Source organism: Bos javanicus, chromosome 29 (genome assembly GCF_032452875.1).
Source record: "Bos javanicus breed banteng chromosome 29, ARS-OSU_banteng_1.0, whole genome shotgun sequence".
Lineage (NCBI taxonomy): Eukaryota > Metazoa > Chordata > Mammalia > Artiodactyla > Bovidae > Bos > Bos javanicus.
This window is the reverse complement of record NC_083896.1, coordinates 27409359-27433916: the sequence shown is the minus strand read 5'-3', so window position 1 is coordinate 27433916 and position 24558 is coordinate 27409359. Positions and strand designations below refer to the sequence as shown.

Below are 24558 nucleotides of genomic sequence, written 5' to 3'. Positions count from 1 at the left end.
ATTTTGTGATCAAAGTCCAGGGACCTATCATATGTCCATTCTTTCTCATTTTGTGAAGCTGAGACTCAAGTAAAACTACTGGAAGCATTTGTTGGAGAGGAATCAGCGAATATTAGAGGGGCTCAAAGACATATCAGTCAGGAAGTTTCCTCTAAGTAGGTGGATCTCTCATTCTTCTTCCTTTATGACTTTTACTCTGTGATAAGGTTGGTAACTTGATTCTCATAGACTTGGGTCCCCTCATCTTGAAGCAGTGTTCTTAGTTCCTGCCACATAAGGTCTAACCTGCATGAGAAGACACCACCAGATTGCTAGGGTCACTACCTCCAGTTGGACTGGTGAGGGAAGAGTTGACATGAATGAAGGTTGGGATAGTGTCAGGCATTCACAGTGTGTATACTCTTTCATAGGAGGAGAAACTGTGGAAGAGCTGAGTTGTTCTCTAATGGAACCCTTTCGCCTGTGTCCACAGATTCCTTTAGAGAAGAATGGCTCTTGGAAATAGGTCTTTCCTGACTCAGTTCATTTTGATGGGAATAACAGACCAACCAGATCTCCAGCTCCCCATTTTCTTTTTTTTAATTTTTTTAATTTTTATTTTTTTTAATTTTATTTTATTTTTAAACTTTACAATATTGTATTAGTTTTGCCAAATATTGAAATGAATCCGCCACAGGTATACCCACGTTCCCCATCCTGAACCCTCCTCCCTCCTCCCTCCCCTACCCTCCCTCTGGGTCATCCCAGTGCACCAGCCCCAAGCATCCAGTACCGTGCATCGAACCTGGACTGGCGACTCGTTTCATACATGATATTATACATGTTTCAATGCTATTCTCCCAAATCTCCCCACCCTCTCCCTCTCCCACAGAGTCCATAAGACTGATCTATACATTGGTGTCTCTTTTGCTATCTTGTACACAGGGTTATTGTTACCATCTTTCTAAATTCCATATATATGCATTATTATACTGTATTGGTGTTTTTCTTTCTGGCTTACTTCACTCTGTATAATAGGTTCCAGTTTTATCCATCTCATTAGAACTGATTCAAATGTATTCTTTTTAATGGCTGAGTAATACTCCATTGTGTATATGTACCACTGCTTTCTTATCCATTCATCTGCTGATGGACATCTAGGTTGTTTCCATGTCCTGGCTATTATAAACAGTGCTGCGATGAACATTGGGGTACACGTGTCTCTTTCCCTTCTGGTTTCCTCAGTGTGTATGCCCAGCAGTGGGATTGCTGGATCATAAGGCAGTTCTATTTCCAGTTTTTTAAGGAATCTCCACACTGTTCTCCATAGTGGCTGTACTAGTTTGCATTCCCACCAACATTTTCTTCCTGTTCTAGGAATGTTCATGGTCACTGTGATGGGGAACCTGGGCTTGATAATCTTAATTCAACTGGATTCACATCTACATACTTTTCCCTCTTTAACTTTTCCTTCATAGATCTCTGTTATTCTTCTGTGTTTGCACCAAAAATGCTAAGTAACTTCACTTCGAAGAAGATCATTTCTTACATGGGGCTCATGACTCAGCTCTACTTTTTCTGTTTTCTTGTCATTTCTGAAATATATGTGCTGACATCAATGGCCTATGACCTCTATGTGGCCATCTGTAAGCCACTTTTGTATAACATTATGTCCCCTAAAGTGTGTTCCAGCCTTGTGCTTTGGTTCCTACTAGATGGCATTTTCTGGGCCATGGCTCACACTGGATACATGCAGAGACTGAACTTCTGTGATGCAAACACTATTAACCATTATTTCTGTGACATCCATCCTCTGCTTCAGCTCTCCTGCACAAGTACTCGGTCAATAAGTTGGTTGTTTTCCCTGTGGTGGGCATCAACATCACTATGCCCAGTCTCACCATCTTTATCTTTATAGTCTTATTTTCTCCAGCATCTTCCACATCAGCTCCACAGAGGGCAGGTCCAAAGCCATCTGCACCTGTAGTTCCCACATCATTGCTGTTTCTCTCTTCTTTGGATCATGTGCATTTGTATATCTTAAACCATCTTCTGCTGCATTTCTGGATGAGCAAAACAACTTTTCTCTCTTTAACACCAATGTGGTTGCTATGATGAACCCTTTAATCTACAGCTTGAGACACAAAGATGTGAAAACTTCTCTGAGAAAAACTATAATTTTGATTAGAAACCACACCTCTTTTTGCAAATAATCACAGAATAGAGATATTATCTTTTTAATTTTAATGATTTTTATTAGCAGTATTATTATCCTATTTTGTACCATATTGAAATAAATTTTTGACATATCAATTTATTTATACTTATCAAATAGGAGACTTCTCTTCTTGTTTACCATTTTCATAATTTCCTTCCAAACATGTTCCCACTTATTAATACTATTTAGAAGAACATTTATTATCTTATTTATCATTCATTATAATCATTTTATTTATTTATTATAATACATTTTCTGCATTAGTCTGAACTTAGCTTTTCCTGTGAAAATAGAAGACTGGCCAACAAATCATCAAGTCAGGGAACATTCAGTTCAGTTCAGTTCAATCACTCGGTCATGTCCAACTCCTTGAAACCCATGGACTGCAGCACGCCAGGCCTCCCTGTCCATCACCAACTCCCGGAATTTACTCAAACTCATGTCCATCGAGTTGGTGATGCCCTCCAACCATCTCATCCTCTGTCATCCCCTTGTCCTCCCACCTTCAATCTTTCCCAGCATCAAGGTCTTTTCAAATAAGTCAGTTCTTTGCCTCAGGTAGCCAAAATATTGGAATTTCAGCTTCAGCATCAGTCCTTCCAATGAATATTCAGGACTAATTTCCTTTAGGATGGATTGGTAGACTCGCCTTGCTATAGAAGGGACTCTCAAGAGTCTTCTCCAACACCACAGTTCAAAAGCATCAATTCTTTAGCACTCAGCTTTCTTTATAGTCCAACTCTCACATCCATATGACTTCTGGAAAAACCACAGGTTTGACAAGACGGACCATTAGTGTGACATAATGTCACTGGGGATGTCTTATCTGCCAATTGACTTTAGAAGCATGAATCTGAGAATGTTTCCTCTTCCCATCTTTTCAGGCTTCATTAAGCAAGATTATATCACATTTAATTTCTGAGGTGGAAGACTTCATAGACTATTAAGTATAACCCACTTTGTATCTGTAAGCACTGTGCATGCCTCCTTTGACAATTGATTTTGTTGCCTGCATGTATGGATTGTCAAAATATATTCGTTATATGTTTGGTACATAGAGTGGTTAATGATTTATTTATCAGTTCAGTTCAGTTCAGTTCAGTCGCTCAGTCGTATCCAACTCTTTGCGACCTCATGAATCACAGCACGCCAGGCCTCCCTGTCCATCATCAACTCCCGGAGTTCACCCAGACTCACATCCATCGAGTCAATGATGCCATCCAGCCATCTCATCCTCTGTCGTCCCCTTCTCCTCCTGCCCCCAATCCCTCTCAGCATCAGAGTCTTTTCCAATGAGTCAACTCTTCGCATGAGGTGGCCAAAGTACTGGAGTTTCAGCTTTAGTATCATTCCTTCCAAAGAACACCCAGGGCTGATCTCCTTTAGAATGGACTGGTTGGATCTCCTTGCAGTCCAAGGGACTCTCAAACTCCAACACCACAATTCAAAAGCATCAATAATTTGGCGCTCAGCTTTCTTCACAGTCCAACTCTCACATCCATACACGATCACTGGAAAACCCATAGCCTTGACTAGATGGACCTTTGTTGGCAAAGTAATGTCTCTGCTTTTTAATATGCTATCTAGGTTGGTCATAACTTTCCTTCAAAGGGGTAAGCATCTTTTTTAATTTCACGGCTGCTGTCACTATCTGCAGTGATTTTGGAGCCCAAAAAAATAAAGTCTGACACTGTTTCCACGGTTTCCCCATCTATTTCCTGCGAAGTGATGGGACCAGATGCCATGATCTTAGTTTTCTGAATGTTGTGACAAGGGAAGTTACTTAATTCTCATAGACTATCTTCTTGGATTAGAAATACAATTCTTGGTTCTGACCACATGAAGTCTAATGTGTATTAGAAACCAGTGCCAGGTTACTAGGGTCACTGAGAGAGGAAATGTTGAGATGAGAGTAGAACAATAGTGTCCTAATCCAACCTTCTTCTCCCTTGGCTTTTCCAAAGGAGAAGATAGCAAACATACCTGCTACCATACGCAAAGCAGGTATGTTTGCCTATGGTAGCACAGGCCTTCCCTCTGTAGGCTCTCTGTGATTTCCTTTAGGATGAACTGGTTGGGTTTCCTTGCAGTCCAAGGGACTCTCAAGAGTCTTCTTTAACACCACAGTTTAAAAGCACCAATTCTTCGGCACTCAGCTTTCTTTATAGTCCAACTCTCACATCCATACATGACTACTGGACAAACCATAGCTTTGATTAGATGGACCTTTGTTGTTAAAGTAATGCCTTTGCTTTTTAATATGCTATCTAGGTTGGTCATAGCTTTTCTCCCAAGAGCAAGTGTCTTTTACTTTCATGGCTGCAGTCACAATCTGCAGTGATTTTGGAGCCAAAAAAAAGTCTGCCACTGTTTCCACTGTTTTCCCATCTATTTCCCGTGAAGTGATGGGACTAGATGCCATGATCTTAGTTTTCTGAATGTTGAGTTTTAAACCAACTTTTTCACTCTCCTCTTTCACTTTCATCAAGAGACTCTTTAGTTCTTCTTCACTTTCTTCCACAAAGGTGGTGTCATCTGCATATTTGAGGTTATTGATATTTCTCCTGGCAATCTCAATTCCAGCTTATGCTTCATCCAGCCATGCATTTTGCATGGTGTACACTTCATATAAGTTAAATAAGCAGGGTGACAATATACAGCCTTGACATACTCATTTACCAATATGGAACACGTCTGTTGTTCCATGTCCAGTTCTAACTGTTGTTTCTTGACTTGCTTGCAGATTTCTAAGGAGGCAGGTTAGGTGGACTGGAATTCCCATCTCTTTAAGGATTTTCCACAGTTTCTTGTGGTCCACACAAAGTCTTTGGCATAATCAAAAAAGCAAAAGTAGATGTTTTTTTTTGTGGAACTCTCTTGTTTTTTCGATGACCCAGTAGATGTTGGCAATTTGATCTCTGGTTCCTCTTCCTTTTCTAAATCGAACTTGAACATCTGGAAGTTCTTCACAGAGTTCTGCTATTCTTCTGTGTTTACTGCCAAAATGCTGATTAATTTTATATCAGAGAAAAATATTATTTCTTATATGGGATGCATGACACAGCTCTACTTTTTCAGTTTTTTTACCATTTCTGAAATATATGCTGACATCAATGGCCATCTGTATGGCCATACACATACAGATGTATGTGGCCATCTGTAAACCACTTTTGTATCATGTTGTTATATCCTCTAAAGTGTGTTACAACCTTATGCTTGGTTCCTACTTGATGACATTTCCTGGTGCCATTGGTCACGCTGGATGCATGCTGAGACTGACCTTCTGTCATGCAAAAACCATCAACCATTATTTCTGTGATATCCTTCCTCTGCTCAAGCTCTCTTGCACAAGTATCCACATCAGTGATCTGGTAGTTTTCATTGTGGCGGGCACCAACATCACTGTGCCCAGTCTCACCAACTTTGTCTCTTATGGTCTCATCCTCACCAACATCTTCCGTATCAGCTCCATGGAAGGCAGGTCCAAAGCTTTCAGTACTTTCTGTCGCCACATCATTGTTGTTTCTCTCTTCTTTGCATCATGTACACTTATGTATCTCAAACCTTCATCTGCTGGGTATATGGATGAAAGAAAAGTCTCTTCTCTCTTTTACACCAATATGGTTCCCAGGATGAACCCTTTAATCTACAGCTTGAGAAATAAAAATGTGAAAGCAGCTCTGAGAAAAACTCTGAGTAGGACAGAATTTTGAATAGATACTTTCTCTGTGCAGCTTGTCACAGGGCATAAATTTCTGTGTTTAATCATAGTAATTTTGTTGGAATCTTTTTGATTCTTTTTTTTTTTTAGATGTTCAAAAATCTTTATTACTGCATTGTTTGTAAAAGTAAAAACTTAGAAACATCCATATGTAAGATTGTAATGTAATGTTCAATCAAACAAATATTAAATAAGAGTATGCAGCTGTTAAAATTTTATAACAATCTCTACATATGGTGGAAGGAAATCTGAGTCATCTCTCTATTTATTTCCACATTGTATTGAGCCAGACTTCTCTCTGACCCAATCATTTGCAGACTTTCTCACCATCTCCCATTTATTAATACTATTTAGAAAAAATTTGTTACCTCTTGTTTTTTTCTCAGTTTGAACATTTTTCCCCTCTGGGAATATAAAACTGCTCTATCTATAGTTGATGAAATCAGGGAACATTAGGGTGAAATAGCATCATTTGCAATGTCTCATCTGACACTTTCCATTGGAAGTATGAATCAGACAAAATTTTCTCTTCCTATCTTTCAGTCTTTCTTGAGCAATAATGTATCTCCTTAAATGCCTGAGATGGAAGATTCCATGATGTTGATTAAGTATAAACAACTTGACTTCTCTAAACATTACGCATTATGATTATGGAAAAAAATTTCTTAGTTTGAACATCCAGTCCTGCACATAACACATTGTTAAAATATATTACCAGAATGAGAGAGCCAAGTTGAGAGTGGTACTTTGCTTCTACTTTATGTCATTGTTTTTGTTTCAGTAAACGTTGAAAGGAGAAAATACTCTAATTTGAAAGTTGACTTCAACTTTGGGTGGTATATGACTTTTTCTCAGGATGGGTATCAGAAAAGTTTACAGCAGTATCGGAAAAGTTTTTTGGATATGTCTCCTCAGCCTAAGAAATAAAGGCAAAATTAAACAAAAGGTACTGCATTAAACTGATAAGACATTGTGCAGCTCAAGAAACATAGCAAAATAAAAAATCAGTCTATTGAATGGGAGAAGATGTTTAAAAACAATATGTCTGATAACAGGCTAGTGTCCAAAATATACAAATAACCTGTATTACTCAGCATCTAGAAAACAAAGAACCCAATTAAAAAATGGGCAGAGGTGTATTTTTTCAAAGACATATGGATGACTACCAGACTCATGAAACAATGCTCAGCTTCACTAATCTTCAGGAAAATGCAAGTCAAATCCAAGGAGATACCTCACTACTGTCAGAATGGCAAACAAAAAGACAACAAGCAATATTTGTTGCTGACAATGTGGAGAAAAGGGAACACTCATGTACCATTGGCAGCATGTAAACACGATGGAAAACAGTGTGAAGTTTCCTCAAACATTAAAAACAGAACTACTCTACAGTCCAGCCACTGTACTCCTGAGTATTTACCTAAAGGAAATAAAATCATTACTTCAAAATATATACATACCCTGAAGTTACCTAAATCATTATTTATAATGGCCAAGATATGCTTGCCTAAAAGCCCAATGATATAATAGATGAATAGATAAAGGAGATGTGGCGTATATTTATACAATGGAATATTCCTTACACATAAAAAAGAATGAAATCTTGCTATTTGAGAGAATATAAATGAACTTACAGAATGTAAATAGAAAGACAAATACTGTATGACTTCACTTATATTTGGAATCTACAAAACAGAAAAAATTAACAACATAGGCAAGCAGAAACTCTTACCGATACAGAGAATAAACAGATTGTTTCCAGAGGGAAGGAAGAGGGGATTGGAGAGAAATTAGATAGTTTAAGAGGTGTAATCTTCCAGTTACAATATAAACAAGTGATAGGCATGAACAGTATGGGGAATGTAGTTTATTATAATGTAGAACTTTGTATGCTGAAAGTTGGTAACAGGACATAATGTTAATTTAATTTTAAAGTGTATAGAAATAGCAAATCAGTTTATTACCCATTAGGAACTAATACAATGTTGTTGGTAAACTATACCTTAAAAGCTAACAAACAAACAGATGTATAGAAAAATAGATCAGATTTTTTGTTACCAAAGATGGGGATCTGGAGGGAAGGCGAAATGGATGAAGACAGGACAAATGCCCCGTTCTCAGATGAATAAGGATTAAATGTAATATACAATATGATAAATGTAAATAACACTATTCTATGTTTTATATGAGAGTTGTTAAGAGAGGAAATCCTTGGAGTTCTCATTACAAAGAAAAAAAGATTTTTTTTCCATTTTATTTTGTATCCATATCAGATGATGGGTGTTCTTATTGTGGTTATTACCGCATGATGCATGTAAATCAAATCATTATATTGTACACCTTAAAGTTACAAAATACCATATGAAGAAAAATGAAACTGTTTTAGTCTTTCAGTAGTGTCCTACTCTTTGTGATCCCATAGACTGTACCCAAAAGCTCCATGGAAATATCCAGACAAGAATACTGGAGTAGGTAGCCATTCCCTTCTCCAAGGGATCTTTCTATCCCAGGGATTGAAGCCAGGTCTCCTGCATTGTAAGCAGATTCTTCACCATCTGAGCCATCAGGGAAGTGATTATATTTCAAAACCCAGAAGAAACATGTTTAAAACTGGAAAAAAGATTGCCTGTGTTTAGATTTGAATGTATTCTGGATACTAGGTACTGATCAGACACATTATTTACAAGTTTTTCTTCCATTCTGTTAGTCCTCTATTCATTCTCTTGGTGATACCTTTGAAACCTCAAAAGTTTTTAATTTCATGATGTTCAGCATCCACTTTTTTTCTTTTTTTATTTGCCCTTTATTAGCATATCTAAGGAGAAGGCAGTGGCACCCCACTCCAGTACTCTTGCCTGGAAAATCCCATGGATGGAGGAGCCTGGTAGGCTGCAGTCCATAGGGTCTGTAAGAGTCAGACACGATTGAGCGACTTCACTTTCACACACTGGAGAAGGAAATGGCAACCCACTCCAGTGTTCTTGCCTGGAGAATCCCATGGACGGGGAAGCCTGGTGGGCTGCCGTCTATGGGGTCGCACAGAGTCGGACACGACTGAAGCAACTTAGCAGCAGCAGCAGCATATCTAAGAACCATTGTTCATCCTGAAGTCAAAGAGATTTGCTCTGATGATTTCTTCCAGGAGTTTAAAAATATTACCTTTCCTATTTAGATATGAGGTTTATTTTGAGCTTACTTTCTTATTTTGTGGAGTGTTCCAAATTCATTCTTTCAAAATGAATTTAATTATTCTAGTCACTTTTGTTGAAAATACTACTCTCTCCATCACATAATCTTGGCATCCCTGTTGAAAATCAAGTGAGCATAAATGGAATCGCTTATTTTAGGACTCTCTGATACACACACACACACACACACATATATCCCTCACATGTGTGTATGTAAATGCGGCAAATTCATATCTATGCTCTAACTTCATTTTCTTTCACTTCATTTCTCTACTGTGCTTGCATCACTATTTTTAAATATGTTTATTTAAAATTGTTTTTTTCCATTGGTTAAAAACAAAGGTAGGCATGGTGTTATAGTGTTTTCAAACTACAATTTGTGACTATTGTGACAATAAGAGAGATGGTAGAGAAGTAAAAGGAAGAGGATTTATACTTTCTTCTCCTGAGCTATTTCTGGAAAAACTGCTTCCCTTACCTGTTAATATTCCTCTAAAGGGTTCAAAGCCTTCTTCCAATGAGATAAGAGGAAGTGAAAGTAGAGTGGAAAATGATTACCAATTTGTTATCCTGTAGTATTATAATTTATGGTTTTCTGCAGTTAAAATATATTAGACATATATTTCAAGGATCTTAATCTAACTTTTTTTAATTGCTGAGTTAGTAGGTTTTATTTATTTATTTTATTTTATTTTTTAACTTTACAATATTTTATTGGTTTTGCCATATATCAACATGATTCTGCCACAGGTATACACATGTTCCCCATCCTGAACCCTCCTCCCTCCCCATACCATCCCTCTGGGTCATCCCAGTGCACCAGCTCCAAGCATCCAGTCTTCAGAGCCCTTATGTGGGAAATTCCCTAAAACAATTTTTACTTCTAAATCAAATCTTAGTCAAGTCCAAAACTTCCACCAAAGGCAACTGTTTACCTAATCATGAAAACATTTCAAAATATATCCAAAACATTTCCAAATCATAAAATTCCCTTCTCTGACAAGGACCTACTTGGACAAAATGCCTTTCTTCCTTAATTCCCAGGGAGAGCTATCAGAGATTAATTTTCACACTGTAGTTGTTTTGATTCCAAAGAACATTTTTACTTTTAAGACACATGAAATCTGTAAGAAGGCATTCCCCTTTCGGAAAAACTCTTTAGAGCCAGTTTCATTTTCCTCGTGTACCATCTATTATGTTGTAGACTTTTTAGAGAGTTTATGAGATAACATATCTCAGAGGCAACAAAATGTCCCTATGAGTGAGCTGTCAATAGGATTGTTGGTACCCCAAATAAATTCCAGATTACTGCACTTTCCTTCAAATAATGCAGATTCCATTAATTGTGGAATTTGCTAGAATGAATTTCTGAGTCCTATTTCTCTTCTTTTGATCTTTTCAGAAGTTTTCAGCTCTGGAACTGTTTGAGGAAATGAAAGGGCACTCAAACATGGCCACTTGGTTCTGAAGAGAACATGAAAACTCGGCGCTGATCACATGAATCATGGATTGTCAGGTCCTGTTTGTGCTTCTTCATTTTTACTTAGGGTCTTCCCTAGTGGTTCTGATGATAAGAAACTGCCTCCAATGTGAGACCCGGGGTCAGCATGATCACCTGGAGAAGGGAATGACAGCCCATTCGGTATTCAGGGTTTCAGGAACACAGTCAGGTTCAGTTTCGTTCAGTCACTCAGTCAAATCTGACTCTTTGTGATCCCATGGACTGCAGCATGCCAGACTTTCCTGTCCATCACCAGCTGCCAAGGTAAACTCAAGCTCATGTCCATCGAGTCGGTGATGCCATCCAACCATCTCATCCTCTGTCGTCCCCTTCTCCTCCCACCTTCAATCTTTCCCAGAATCAGGATTTTTTCTAATAAGTCAGCTCTTCACATCAGGCAGCCAATGTATTGGAGCTTCAGCTTCAGCATCAGTCCTTCCAATGAATATTCAGGAATGATTTCCTTTAGGATGGACTGGTTGGATCTCCTTGTTGTCCAAGGGACTCTCAAGAGTTTTCTCCAACACAACAATTCAAAAGAATCAATTCTTCTGCTCAGCTTTCTTTATGGTTCCACTCTCATGTCCATTCATGACTAGTGGAAAAACCATAACTTTAGGTATATGGATGTTTGTGGGCAAAGAAATATCTCTGCTTTTTAATATGCTGTCTAGCTTGGCCATAGCTTTTTTTCCCAAGGAGCAAGTGTCTTTTAATTTCATGGCTGAAGTCACCATCTGCAGTGATTTGGTGCCACAAAAAATAAAGTCTGTCACTGTTTCCATTGTTTTCCCATCTATTTGCTGTGAAGTTATGGGACCAGATGCCATGATCTTAGTTTTCTGAATGTTGATTTTTAAGCCAACTTTTTCACTCTCCTCTTTCACTTTCATCAAGAGGCTTTTTAGTTCCTCTTCAATTTCTGCCATAAGGATGGTGTTATTTGCATATCTGAGTTTATTGATAGTTCTCCCTGCAATCTTCAATCTAGCTTGTGCTTCATTCAGCCTGGCATTTCTCATGATGTACTCTTCATATAAGTTAAATAAGCAGGGTGACAATATACAGCCTTGACGTACTCCTTTCCCAATTTGGAACCAGTCTGTTGTTCCATGTCCAGTTCTAACTGTTACTTCTTTTGACCTGTATATAGGTTTCTCAGCAGGCAGGCTAGGTGGTCTGGTATTCCCATTCCTTTAAGAATTTTTCACAGTTTATTGTCTAGCATCTCTTATTAAATATCATAAGCATTTGTGAAGTTTCCTGGGTTATTTATAACCTCAATTCATATAATTAATAATTTTCTCTTTACATTGGATCATTTTCCATAATGCTACATCATGTATCATACAGCCCCTTACCTAATTTAGTTTGATTAGTAGATTTAAATATTATACAATATTTTGGGAAGATTCCAAGTAAGTAATATGGAACTATGTAAAGTTTCAAAGAAGCCAAAAATTAAAATTTCAAATAGCACTATCTTTATTTTGATTCCTCAGAAGTTTAGTGCTTATTGGTCTTTTCCATCTCTCTTTCTTAGGCATTGCCTTGCAAAAAAATAAATCAAAATCACATAATCTTGATAGCACAAGTCATATTTTGTGTATGGAGGAACTCCTTTTTTATGAACAGTTTGAAGATCTTTTTTGAGAGTTTGATGCTTTTCCACTAAGAAGAGAACCCTCTTTTATTATAGAGTAGTATTCTTGACCTTCTTTCCAATATATATAAGCAGTGTGTGTAATATAGACATATATTTTTATTTTTCACACACAAACATACATATATTTATAAAATAGGTTGAACTTCCCAAGACAAGTAAAAATAGTTTTAAAAAAAAAGACAAGTAGAAAGTAAAAATTCTCTAATTTTCTTTTTTAGATTTTTTAGGTTAAAATTTTACAAAGGTTAATCTGCGCAAAATACATATAACAATCAAAACGGTACTTTCATGGCTTCTCATCAAAGATAACAGTCTCAATTTCTTCTCTAGTTATAACTAAGCATTAATCATAATTTTGAGAATTATACTTTTAATTTATGCTTCAATTTTCAAATGGGTTATGGAGAACCATTGAAAGTACTTGAACTAGGGAGGGACAAAGCTGTGATTTCAGACACTGGTGTTTAGGGCTAAATAGGAGCATCTTGGAAAATACTAAAATTATCGTTAGGAAGCACTATAGTTCAACATTACAGTAGTTCAGCCTAAACACAAAAAGCCAGAAGTTTTGTGGTAGCTGCGGTACATGGGTGGAGGTCACTGTGATTTTAGATGCTATGGTTTAGCATTTGAAAAATGTTAAATACCTTCTTGGACAAAAACAACATGATTATCAGAAATATTTATTAAGTTCCTTCCATGTCCTCTGCTTTGCGCTTAGATCTTGGAGCCAAACAGTAAACAAGATAGGAACTTAGAGTTTATTAAGGAACACAGGTATTCAGGGAAAACAAACAAACAAACAAACTCTGACATGTGTTATGATGGAGAATCTAGTAAAATTTATGAGAACGTGAATAATGACAGCTGACGTGTATTAACTATTTACCATATGCCAGGCACTGATTCAGCCATTTTACTTGACATTTTTCATTTAATTAACTCAGCAGCATGATAAAAGAGATTCCATTTTTACCATCCAATTTTACAACTTTAGTGAAAGATTAAATAAATTGCCCAAAGAATTATAGGATGTAAGTAAATTAAGATTCACAATGCTCTCTCTAGCTCCATAGTCCCTACTCATTTCTATCATGAGAAGAAATTGATAATTTCAATTACTGGCATGTTGCAGAAAATGACCCAGTGAGAGAATCACTTAGAAATTACAAGTTTGTTTTTTTTTTTTAAGTATAAGCTATAGAAAGAATATACAACATTGCAAATTATTTCAGAGACATTTCATAGTGAGAAGAGCTGAAGTGAGTTGCTGAAACATTTTAAAAATTTCCGATGAAGAAATACAGAAACCTGGAAATAGGGGCCTTACAGATGATATGTCCATTTGGGAAACTGGAATAAAAAGGGAATGAAGCCATGTAGTGGCCTTCTGTTCAGAGGTGAAGATAATGAAAAGATGGGAATTTACTGTGGATCTACACTGAGGGATGCACAATGCCTAAAATGAAAAAGATCAAAAGAGTGAGTCCCTAAGGAACTAAAGGCAGATCATGATCCAGCATATATAATTTTCATATTCCCTTTTATACCTATGACCTTCTCTGTAGGGAAAAGATTGAGAAGCTTCTAGCCTGTTTTTGCCAAGTGCACTCATCATTACCCTCACTGTGAATCCTCTGTGTCTAATCCAGTAGCAAGTGTGATAATTAAAAGGCTTTATTTTCTCTGCTGCTTGAAAGGACTGAAAAAATTATCAGAAATCATAGTAGTGCAGAAAGACTTCTCAGGCATATGTCTAGGCTCGCACCTCTCAGGATAAAAGAAATCAAGCCTCAGGAATCTGAAATTGTATTTCCAGCCCCAACTGGGTAAAGACCAAGGATAAGGGAGACAGCCCTGAGGTTTTCTGAACTCAGGTGAGTTTCTGAATTCAATTTATATACTTATTGGCTGTTTAGAAATGAAGGGACAGTGACTGAATGCATGCCCATTCTTTGTCATTTTGTGTAGATCTGAGACTTAGATGAAACTGGTGAAGGAATCTGTTAGAGGGTCATCAGAGAATGTTTAGAGACATTCTATGGCTCTGTCGTGATCTATCCTTCTTGCCCTTTGTGTTTCCAGAAAATTATTTGCATATTACCGTACCGACCTTAACTCTGAAGTGTGTGATTTCCTTTGCTGCATTTAGCTTATATAAGTCCACATCACTCTGTATCCTGATAAAGATAAAGGCAGATTCTGTGGGACCAGGTAGGATGAGTCTCTGACATTCCCAGTGTTTACCCTCCCTTGTAGATGAGACACTGTGGCAAGGGCTGAGTTGTTCTCTAATGGAACCCTTTCTCCTGTGTCCACAGATTCCCTTAAAGAAGAATGGCTCCTGGAAATGACTCTTTTGTGACTGAATTCATTCTGTTGGGATTAACAGACCAACCAGATCTCCAACTCCCCCTACTCTTTTTATTTCTAGGAATGTATATTGTCACTGTGCTGGGCAATCTGGGCTTGATAATCCTAATTGTGCTAAATTCACATCTGCACACCCCCATGTACTTTTTCCTCTTTAACTTGTCCTCTATAGACATCTGTTATTCTTCTGTGTTTACACCAAAAATGCTACTTAATTTCATATCAAAGAAGAATATTATTTCTTATACAGGGTGCATGACTCAGCTCTACTTTTACTGTTTTTTTGTCATTTCTGAATGCTATCTGTTGACATCAATGGCCTATGACCGCTATGTGGCCATCTGTAAGCCCCTTTTGTATAATGTTGTTATGTCCCCTAAAGTGTGTTCCAGCCTTATGCTTGGTTCCTACTTGATGGCATTTTCTGGTGCCATGGCTCACACTGGATGCATGCTGAGACTGAATTTCTGTGATGCAAACACCATCAACCATTTTTTCTGTGACATTCTCCCTCTGCTCCAGCTCTCCTGCACAAGTACCTATATCAATGAATTGGGAATGTTCATCATGGCGGGCATCAACATCATTGCACCCAGTTTCACAATCTTTGTCTCTTATGGTCTCATCCTGTCCAACATCCTCCATGTCAAGTCCATGGAGGGCAGGTCCAAAGCCTTTAGCACCTGCAGTTCCCACATCATTACTGTTTCTCCGTCCTTTGGATCAGGGGCATTTATGTATCTCAAACCATCTTCTGCTGTGTCTATGGATGAGGGTAAAATCTCTTCTGTCTTTTATACCAATACTCTTCCCTTCCTCAACCCCTTAATTTATAGCATGAGGAACAAAGATGTCAAACATGCTCTGAGAAAAACCCTGAGGAGGAGACAGTTTTGATTAGAAACACTCATTGTGTGCATGAGTTACACGACAGTGAGATTCTGTTTAATTTTAGTGACAGCTTTCTTACCATATTCTTTCTGTTATCTTTTTTTCCTAGTACCGTTAATAAATTTGAGTCCTGCTCGAATAAATTATTTACATTTTTATATAAGTATTTGCTTTCCCCACTGTTTTCAAATTACATATCATCTCTATTTCCTGCTGCATAATATCATTAAATAGCAAATATATTATCTTTTTTTTTCTTTATCATTTTGAAATTAGTTTTTTTCACTGGAAAAAGATGAATACTCTTTCCAAATAATGCATTTCAGAAAAAAAGACAGTTCCAGTTGAGCTATTTCAAATCCTGAAAGATGATGCTGTGAAAGTGCTGCACTCAATATGCCAGCAAGTTTGGAAAACTCAGCAGTGGCCACAGGACTGGAAAAGGTCAGTTTTCATTCCAGTCCCAAAGAAAGGCAATGCCAAAGAATGCTCAAAGTACCGCACAATTGCACTCATCTCAGGCGCTAGCAAACTAATGCTCAAATCTCTCCAAACAAGACTTCAACAGTACATGAACCATGAACTTCCATATGTTCAAGGTGGATTTATAAAAGGCAGAAGAACCACAGATAAATTGCCAGCATCCGCTGGATCATTGAAAAAGTGAGAGAGTTCCAGAAAATCATTTACTTCTGCTTTATTGACTATGCCAAAGTCTTTGACTGTGTGGATCACAACAAACATGGAAAAATTCTTCAAGAGATGGGAATACCAGACCTCCTGACCTGCCTCATGAAAAATCTGTATGTAGGTCATTAAGCAACAGTTAGAACTGGACATGGAACAACAGACTGGTTCCAAATAGAAAAAGGAGTCCATCAAGGCTGTATATTGTCACCCTGCTTCTTTAACTTATAGGCAGAGTACATCATGAAAAATGCTGGACTGCATTAATCAAGATTGCTGCGAGAAATATCAATAACCTCAGATAGGCAGATGACATCACCCTTGTGGCAGAAAAGAGCAGAGTGAAAAAATTGGCTTAAAACTCAACATTCAGAAAACTACGATAATGGCATCAGGACCCATCACTTTATGGAAAATAGATAGGAAAACAATGGAAACAGTGAGAACTTATTTTGGGGGGCTCCACAATCACTGCAGATGTTGACTGCAGCCATGAAAGTAAAAGACACTTGCTTCTTGGAAGAAAAGCTATGAACAACCTAGATAGCATATTAAAAAGTAGAGACATTACTTTGCCAACAAAGGTCCATCTAGTTAAAGCTATGGTTTTTCCAGGAGTCATGTATGGATGTGAAAGTTGGACTATAAAGAAAGATGAGTGCCAAAGAATTGATACTTTTGAATTGTGGTGTGGGAGAAGACTCTTAAGAGTCCCTTAGAGAGCAGGGAGATCCAACCAGTCCATCCTAAGGGAAATCAGTCCTAAATATTCATTGGAAGGACTGATACTGAAGCTGAAACTCCAATGCTTTGGCTACCTGATGCAAAGAACTGACCCACTGGAAAAAACCCTGATGCTGGGAAAGATTGAAGGCAGGAGGAGAAGGGGAAAACAGAGAATGAGATGGTTGGATGGCATCTCCAACTCAATGGACATGATTTTGAGTTGTATGGAGAAGAAAAGGGAAACCCACTCTAGTACTCTTGCCTGGAGAATCCCATGGACAGAAGAGCCTGGTGGGTACCATCCCTGGAGTCGCAAAGAGTCAGACTTGACTGAGGGACAACATACACATTCATACACATACGGACAAAGGCACACAGGCAGTTGTATGGAGAAGGAAATGGCAACCCAAGCCAGTATTCTTGTCTGGAGAACCCCATAGATAGAGGAGCCTGGCTGGCTACAATCTATGGGGTCGCAAAGAGTCGGACATGACTGAGTAACTAACACACACTCACAAGCTCGGAGAGTTGATGATGGACAGGGAGGCTTGGCATGCTGCAGTTCATGGTGTTGCAAAGATTTGGACAGGACTGAGCTACTGACTTGAACTGAACTGAGACTGAAAACATATCACTGGGAGTGTTTTTATCTGTCACTTGCAATAAGAAGAATAAAGTACTGGGTTTTTACTCTTAACTTTCCATATTTCACTTGGAAAAATATATCTTGTTTAAATGCCAGATATTGAAGGTTCTAAGACTATCGAGGATAATCCATTTAGCATCTGTAATTGTTTGGTATAAACTTCTCTTGACAGTTTTATTTTTTACCTTTGTCAGTCAAGTTGACATATAACTGATCATAAAAATACAGGTTTTGCATGGATGGGAAAGGGAAGCCAAGAGTGGATAATGATTTACATAAAGTGAGCACAAGTTTAAAAAGAAAAATAGGTAAATAGAGAGTATCAGTTTTAGGAGATAAATCATGAGGCGTAATTGCATCAAAAAAGGAAGAGGTAGTTTATACAGAACTATGTTATATAGTGAAAATGCTTACCTATGGATCCACTCTTTGTGGATAGACCTAGAAATGCTCTCTAGATCACCAGATTTCTCTAAGAGAGGGGGAAAGCTTAAGTTATTTAAGATTTAAAATTTTAAACCAACAGGGCTAGATGACTTTAGAATAACTAGATTATTTCTGGGTTTTCTGGCTTTTATGTGGCTACACTCATATAGATTTTTAGGTACAGAAACATCAAATTGCAGCTTGGAGAATAATGATCAGATCAGATCAGATCAGTCACTCAGTCGTGTCCGACTCTTTGCAACCCCATGAATCGCAGCACACCAGGCCTCCCTGTCCATCACCAACTCCCAGAGTTCACTGAGACTCACGTCCATCGAGTTAGTGATGCCATCCAGCCATCTCATCCTCTGTCGTCCCCTTCTCCTCCTGCCCCCAATCCCTCCCAGCATCAGAGTCTTTTCCAATGAGTCAACTCTTCGCATCAGGTGGCCAAAGTACTGGAGTTTCAGCTTCAGCATCATTCCTTCCAAAGAAATCCCAGGGCTGATCTCCTTCAGAATGGACTGATTGGATCTCCTTGCAGTCCAAGGGACTCTCAAGAGTCTTCTCCAACAATTCAAAAGCATCAATTCTTCGGCACTCAGCCTTCTTCACAGTCCAACTCTTACATCCATACATGACCACAGGAAAAACTATAGCCTTGACTAGACGAACCTTTGTTGGCAAAGTAATGTCTCTGCTTTTGAATATGCCATCTAGGTTGGTCATAACTTTCCTTCCAAGAAGTAAGCGTCTTTTAATTTCATGGCTGCAGTCACCATCTGTAGTGATTTTGGAGCCCAGAAAAAGAAAGTCTGACACTTGTTTCCACTGTTTCCCCATCTATTTCCCATAAGGTGGTGGGACCGGATGCCGTGATTTTCGTTTTCTGAATGTTGAGCTTTGAGCCAACTTTTTCACTCTCCACTTTCACTTTCATCAAGAGGCTTTCGATCCAAAAGTCTACAAATAATAAATGCTGGAGAGGGTGTGGAGGAACCCTCTTACACTGTTGGTGGGAATGCAAACTAGTACAGCCACTTGTACCCCAATGTTCATCGCAGCACTATTTATAATAGCCAAGACGTGGGCAACCTAGGTCCATGCAGATGAAGATAAGGCTGTGGTACAGGGAGCACAACGGAGTATTATTATGATATTTAAAACTAATACAATCTTTCGAGTTCCTCTTCACTTTCTGCCGTAAGGGTGATGTCATCTGCATATCTGAGGTTATTGATATTTCTCCCAGCCATCTTGATTCGAGCTTGTGTTTCTTCCAGTCCAGTGTTTCTCATGATGTACTCTGCATATAAGTTAAATAAACAGGGTGACAATATACAGCCTTGACGAACTCCTTTTCCTATTTGGAACCAGTCTGTTGTTCCATGTCCAGTTCTAACTGTTGCTTCCTGACCTGCATATAAATTTCTCAAGAGGCAGATCAGGTGTTCTGGTATTCCCATCTCTTTCAGAATTTTCCAGTTTATTGTAATCCACACAGTCAAAGGCTTTGGCATAGTCAATAAAGCAGAAATAGATGTTTTTCTGGAACTCTCTTGCTTTTTCCATGATCGAGCAGATGTTGGCAATTTGATCTCTGGTTCTTAAAGAAATATTTGGTGGAAAAAAACACATTATGAGAGATGATGTTGAATTAATTTTTAAGGCAAAAATGTGCTACTTTAAAACTCCTCAATATGCTGTATCAGTGAAAATGTAAACATTTTGTAAGGTAATTTGAATAATATTCTTTATTTAAAACTTTTTCAATCTCCAGTCAGTATTTGTGCATTTGTCCAAGCTGATTTCTGACCTGTTTATTTTTAGATGTTCAGCACAAAGAAATCCTTGGTTGATGGTTTTCAATAACCATTCATATTCCATCACCTCACTGCAATATGAACATGATTGATTTTCTCTTAACAATTTCTATTCATATAAAATGTTTGATATTGGTTAGACTTTGTTTGTTTAAATTAGTGTTTCCCTATATAAACTTGTTTTTCAAATGGAAACAAATGTGCCTCTAAAGGAGTGGACGTAACTGGGCCATTTGGAAACCTACTGAGTAGAGCTGCATCTACTCTGTATGTATTTTATAATGATTTGAATATCCCCAAAGTGAGTTGAGCCCGGTCACTAATCTTTCAAGAACCTCAAAATTAATATGAAACCTGTTAATTTGCATAAAAGAACTGCTCTTTAAAATGAGTAATTTTTATCTTTGGCTAACTTGAAAAATTATAAGTAACGTAGAATACAGTGCCCACATTGCAGGTGGATTCTTTACCAGCTGAGCCACAAGGGAAGCCCAACTTAGAATACAATTTGAAATAACTGCAGGTGGTAACATGCTAACGGAGGCAACTAAATCATGTTTTAGTTAGCAATGGAACTGTGTATCTCTGTATTTGGACTTCTTTTAAGTGGATGGGGGATCAAGTCAGAGTATTTTATACACACAGCACGGTTATCCTTAGTAGTTTTTGCTTTCTTGAATTATGTGATTGGCACTGAAGAGTGTTGAGGGAAGTTACAGTTCTGCTGAAGGTAGTAAAGCTTAAAGTTAACCTCATAAGCCCTGGGTTTCTCTGTGCCCATGAACCAGGCCACAGCTTTCTTTAAGTTGATGTGAAATGTGGATTCTTTTTCAAAATGTTACATCATTTATACACCTTTTCTTGTCTAATTTATATGCACTGCTGCTGCTGCTAGGTCGCTTCAGTTGTGTCCGACTCTGTACGACCCCATAGACAGCAGCCCACCAGGCTCCCCCATCCCTGGGATTCTCCAGGCAAGAACACTGGAGCAGGTTGCCATTTCCTTCTCCAATGCATGAAAGTGAAAAGTGAAAGTGAAGTCTCTCAGTCGTGTCTGACTCTTAGCGAGCCCATGGACTGCAGTCCACCAGGCTCCTCCATCCATGGGATTTTCCAGGCAAGAGTACTGGAGTGGGGTGCCATTGCCTTCTCCATTATATGCACTAGTGATTTCAAATATTATACAATGTATTGGGGAGATTCTAGACAAGAAATGGAGAACTAAGATGTTTCAAATAAGCCTACATTCAAAATTTCACATGACATAATTTTAGTTTTCATTCATTATCATTCATCAAGGCTGAGCAGTCTCCCAGCTCTGTCTTTTAAAGGTGCCATAACTGAAAATGAGCTTCCCTTATATCTCAGTTGTTAAAATATCTACCTGCAATGTAGGAGACTCAGGTTCATTTCCTGGGTTAGAAAGATCCCCTGGAGAAGGAAATGGCATTCCACTCCAGTATTCTTGCCCGGAGAACCCCATGGATAGAGGAGCCTGGTGAGCTACAGTCCACAGAGTTGCAGAGTTGGACATGACTTAGCAACTAAGCCACTATACTGGGGGAAAAAAAATCCCATAATTGGGGAAGCACAGTCATTGTTTTGTTTGTGGAGACCCTCTTTTTTTGGATCACTTTAAAAATGTATTTTTGAGATTTTGATGCTTTTCTATCAATAAAAGAACTTTCTTTATCATAGAATGATATTCCTCTCCCTTCTTCCATTCAATATAAGCAGCATATTTAAATATAGACCCATGTAGGTTTATTTTTAAAAGACAAACATATATATTTCTAAGATGTGTTAAATCTCCCAAGAGAACTGAGTGGTCTCAGAAAAGTGAACAATATTCAGCATTGTTTTATATGTCTTGATTAGGTTAAAATTTGTACCATATGTAACGTGTGCAAAATACTTTGATCAATCAAAATGGTACTTTCATGGCTTCTCATCAAGGATAACTCTGACTCAATTAAAGTGATCTGGTAGTTTTCATTGTGGTGGGCACCAATATCATTGTGCCCAGTCTCACCATCTTTGTCTCTTATAGTCTCATCCGCACCAACGTCTTCTGTATCAACTCCATGGAGAGCAGGTCCAAAACTTTCAGTACCTGCTGTCCCCACATCATTGCTGTTTCTCTCTTCTTTGGATCATGTACACCTATGTATCTCAAACCTTCATCTGCTGGGTACATGAATGAAAGAAAAGTCTCTTCTCTCTTTTACACCAATGTGGTTGCCAGGATGAACCCCTTAATCTACAGCTTGAGATATAAAAACGTGAAAGCAACTCTGAGAAAAACTCTGAGTAGGTGAGAATTTTGAATAGATAGAGTATCTCCCTGTGAAGCTTGTCACAGGGAAGAAATTTCTGTGTTTAATCATAATAATTTTGTTGGAATCTTTTTGATTCTTTTTAACCAGGTGTAAGGAAATCTGAGTCATCTCTCTATTTCCACTTTGTGTTGAGCCAGACTTATCTCTGACCTAACCATTTGCAGATGTTCTCACCATCTCCCATTTATTAATACTATTTAGAAAAATTTGTTACCTCCTATTTTTTTCTCAGTTTGAACATTTTTTCCCTCTGGAAATATAAAACTGCTCTATAGTTGATGAAATCAGGAAACATTAGGGTGAAATAGCATCATTGGGAATGTCTCATCTGACACCTTCCATTGGAAGTATGAATCAGAAAAAATTTTCTCTTCCCATCTTTTCAGTCTTTCTTGAGCAAGAATGTATCTCCTTAAATGCCCGAGATGGAAGTTTCCATAATGTTGATTAAGTATAAAAAACTTACTTCTCTAAACATTATACATTATGATTATGGAAAAATTTTTCTTAGCTTGCACATCCAGTCCTGCACATAATATATTTTTAAATATATTACCTGAATTAGAGAGATAAGTTGAGAGTGCTACTTTGCTTCTACTTTATGTCATTGTTTTTGTTTCCGTAAACATGGAAAGGAGAAAATACTCATTTGAAAGTTGACTTCGTCTTTGGGTGGTATATGACTTTTTTTCAGGATGGGTATCGGAAAAGTTTTTTGCTTTTTGGATAAAAGCAAAATTAAACAAAAGGTACTGCATTAAACTGATAGACATTGCGCAGCTCAAGAAACTTAGCAAAATGAAAAATCAGTCTATTGAATGGGAGAAGAGATTTGAAAACAATATGTCTGATAACAGGCTAGTGTCCAAAATATACAAATAACCTGCATTACTCAGCATCTAGAAAACAAAGAACCCAATTAAAAAATGGGCAGAGGTGTATTTTTTCAAAGACATATGGATGACTACCAGACTCATGAAACAATGCTCAGCTTCACTAATCTTCAGGAAAATGCAAGTCAAATCCAAGGAGATACCTCACTGCTGTCAGAATGGCAAACAAAAAGACAACAAGCAATATTTGTTGCTGACAATGTGGAGAAAAGGGAACACTCATGTACCATTGGCAGCATGTAAACACAATGGAAAACAGTGTGAAGTTTCCTCAAACGTTAAAAATAGAACTACTCTACTGTCCAGCCACTCTACTCCTGAGTATTTACCTAAAGGAAATAAAATCATTACTTCAAAATATATACATACTCTGAAGTTAACTCCATCATTATTTATAATGGCCAAGGTATGCTTGCCTAAAGGCCCAATGATATAATAGATGAATGGATAAAGGAGATGTGGTGTATATTTATACAGTAGAATATTCCTTATACATAAAAAAGAATGAAATCTTGCTATTTGAGAGAATATAAATGAACTTACAGAATGTAAATAGAAAAATACTGCATGACTTCATTTATACTTGGAATTTACAAAACAGAAAAAATTAACAGCATAGGCAAGCAGAAACTATTACAGATACAGAGAATAGACAGATTGTTTCCAGAGGGAAGGAAGAGGGGATTGGAGAGAAATTAGATAGTTTAAGAGGTATAATCTTCCAGTTACAAAATAAACAAATGATAGGCATGAACAGTCCGGGTAATGTAGTTGATTATAATGTAGAATCTTTGTATGCTGAAAGTTGGTAACAAGACATATTGGTGTTAATTTTAAAGTGAATAGAAATAGCAAATCAGTTTATTGCCCATTAGGAACGAATATAATGTTGTTGGTAAACTATGCTTTAAAAGCAAACAAACAGATGTATAGAAAAATAGATCAGATTTGTGGTTACAAAAGGTGGGGATCTGGTGGGAAGCAGAACTGCATGAAGACAGGACATATGTCCCGTTCTAAGATAAATAAGGATTAAATGTAATGTACAATATGATAAATGCAAATAACACTGCTGTATGTTTTATATCAAAGTTGTTAACAGAGGAAATCCTTAGACTTCTCATTACAAAGGAAAAACAGATTTTTTTTTTCATTTTATTTTGTATCCATATCAGATGATGGGTGTTCTTATTGTGGTTATTATTTCATGATGCATGTAAATCATTATATTGTACACCTTAAAGTTACACATTACCATATGAACAAAAGTGAAACTGTTAGGCTCTCAGTAGTGTCCTACTCTTTGTGATCCCATAGACTGTAACCAAAAGCTCCATGAAAATGTCCAGACAAGAACACTGGAGTAGGTAGTCATTCCCTTCTCCAAGGGCTCTTTCTATCCCAGGGATTGAACCCAGGTTTCCTGCATTGTCAGCAGATTCTTCACCATCTGAGCCATCAGGGAAGTGATTAATTTCAAA

At 37.6% G+C, this 24558-nt stretch overlaps 2 protein-coding genes across 2 annotated transcripts; both read left to right on the top strand.

Moving 5' to 3' along the window:
* The first annotated feature begins 5310 nt into the window (after positions 1-5310).
* On the top strand, positions 5311-5910 carry LOC133240958 (olfactory receptor 8B8-like). Its single transcript, XM_061405937.1, has one exon. The coding sequence runs from the start codon at positions 5311-5313 to the stop codon at positions 5908-5910; it is 600 nt and encodes a 199-aa protein (XP_061261921.1).
* Positions 5911-14610: 8700 nt separating this feature from the next.
* LOC133241796 (olfactory receptor 8B3-like) lies at positions 14611-20236 on the top strand. The gene is made up of 2 exons (XM_061407715.1): positions 14611-15526; positions 20214-20236. The coding sequence occupies exons 1-2, from the start codon at positions 14611-14613 to the stop codon at positions 20234-20236; spliced, it is 939 nt and encodes a 312-aa protein (XP_061263699.1).
* Positions 20237-24558: the final 4322 nt, after the last annotated feature.

Excerpts from the sequence above, each read along its gene's own strand:
- LOC133240958 (XM_061405937.1), top strand. The coding sequence starts at position 5,311 with ATGGCCATCTGTATGGCCATACACATACAGATGTATGTGGCCATCTGT.
- LOC133241796 (XM_061407715.1), top strand. The coding sequence starts at position 14,611 with ATGGCTCCTGGAAATGACTCTTTTGTGACTGAATTCATTCTGTTGGGA. Across the intron at positions 15,527-20,213 it reads TGCTCTGAGAAAAACCCTGA|AAAAGAACTGCTCTTTAAAA; the intron begins GGAGGAGACAGT and ends GTTAATTTGCAT.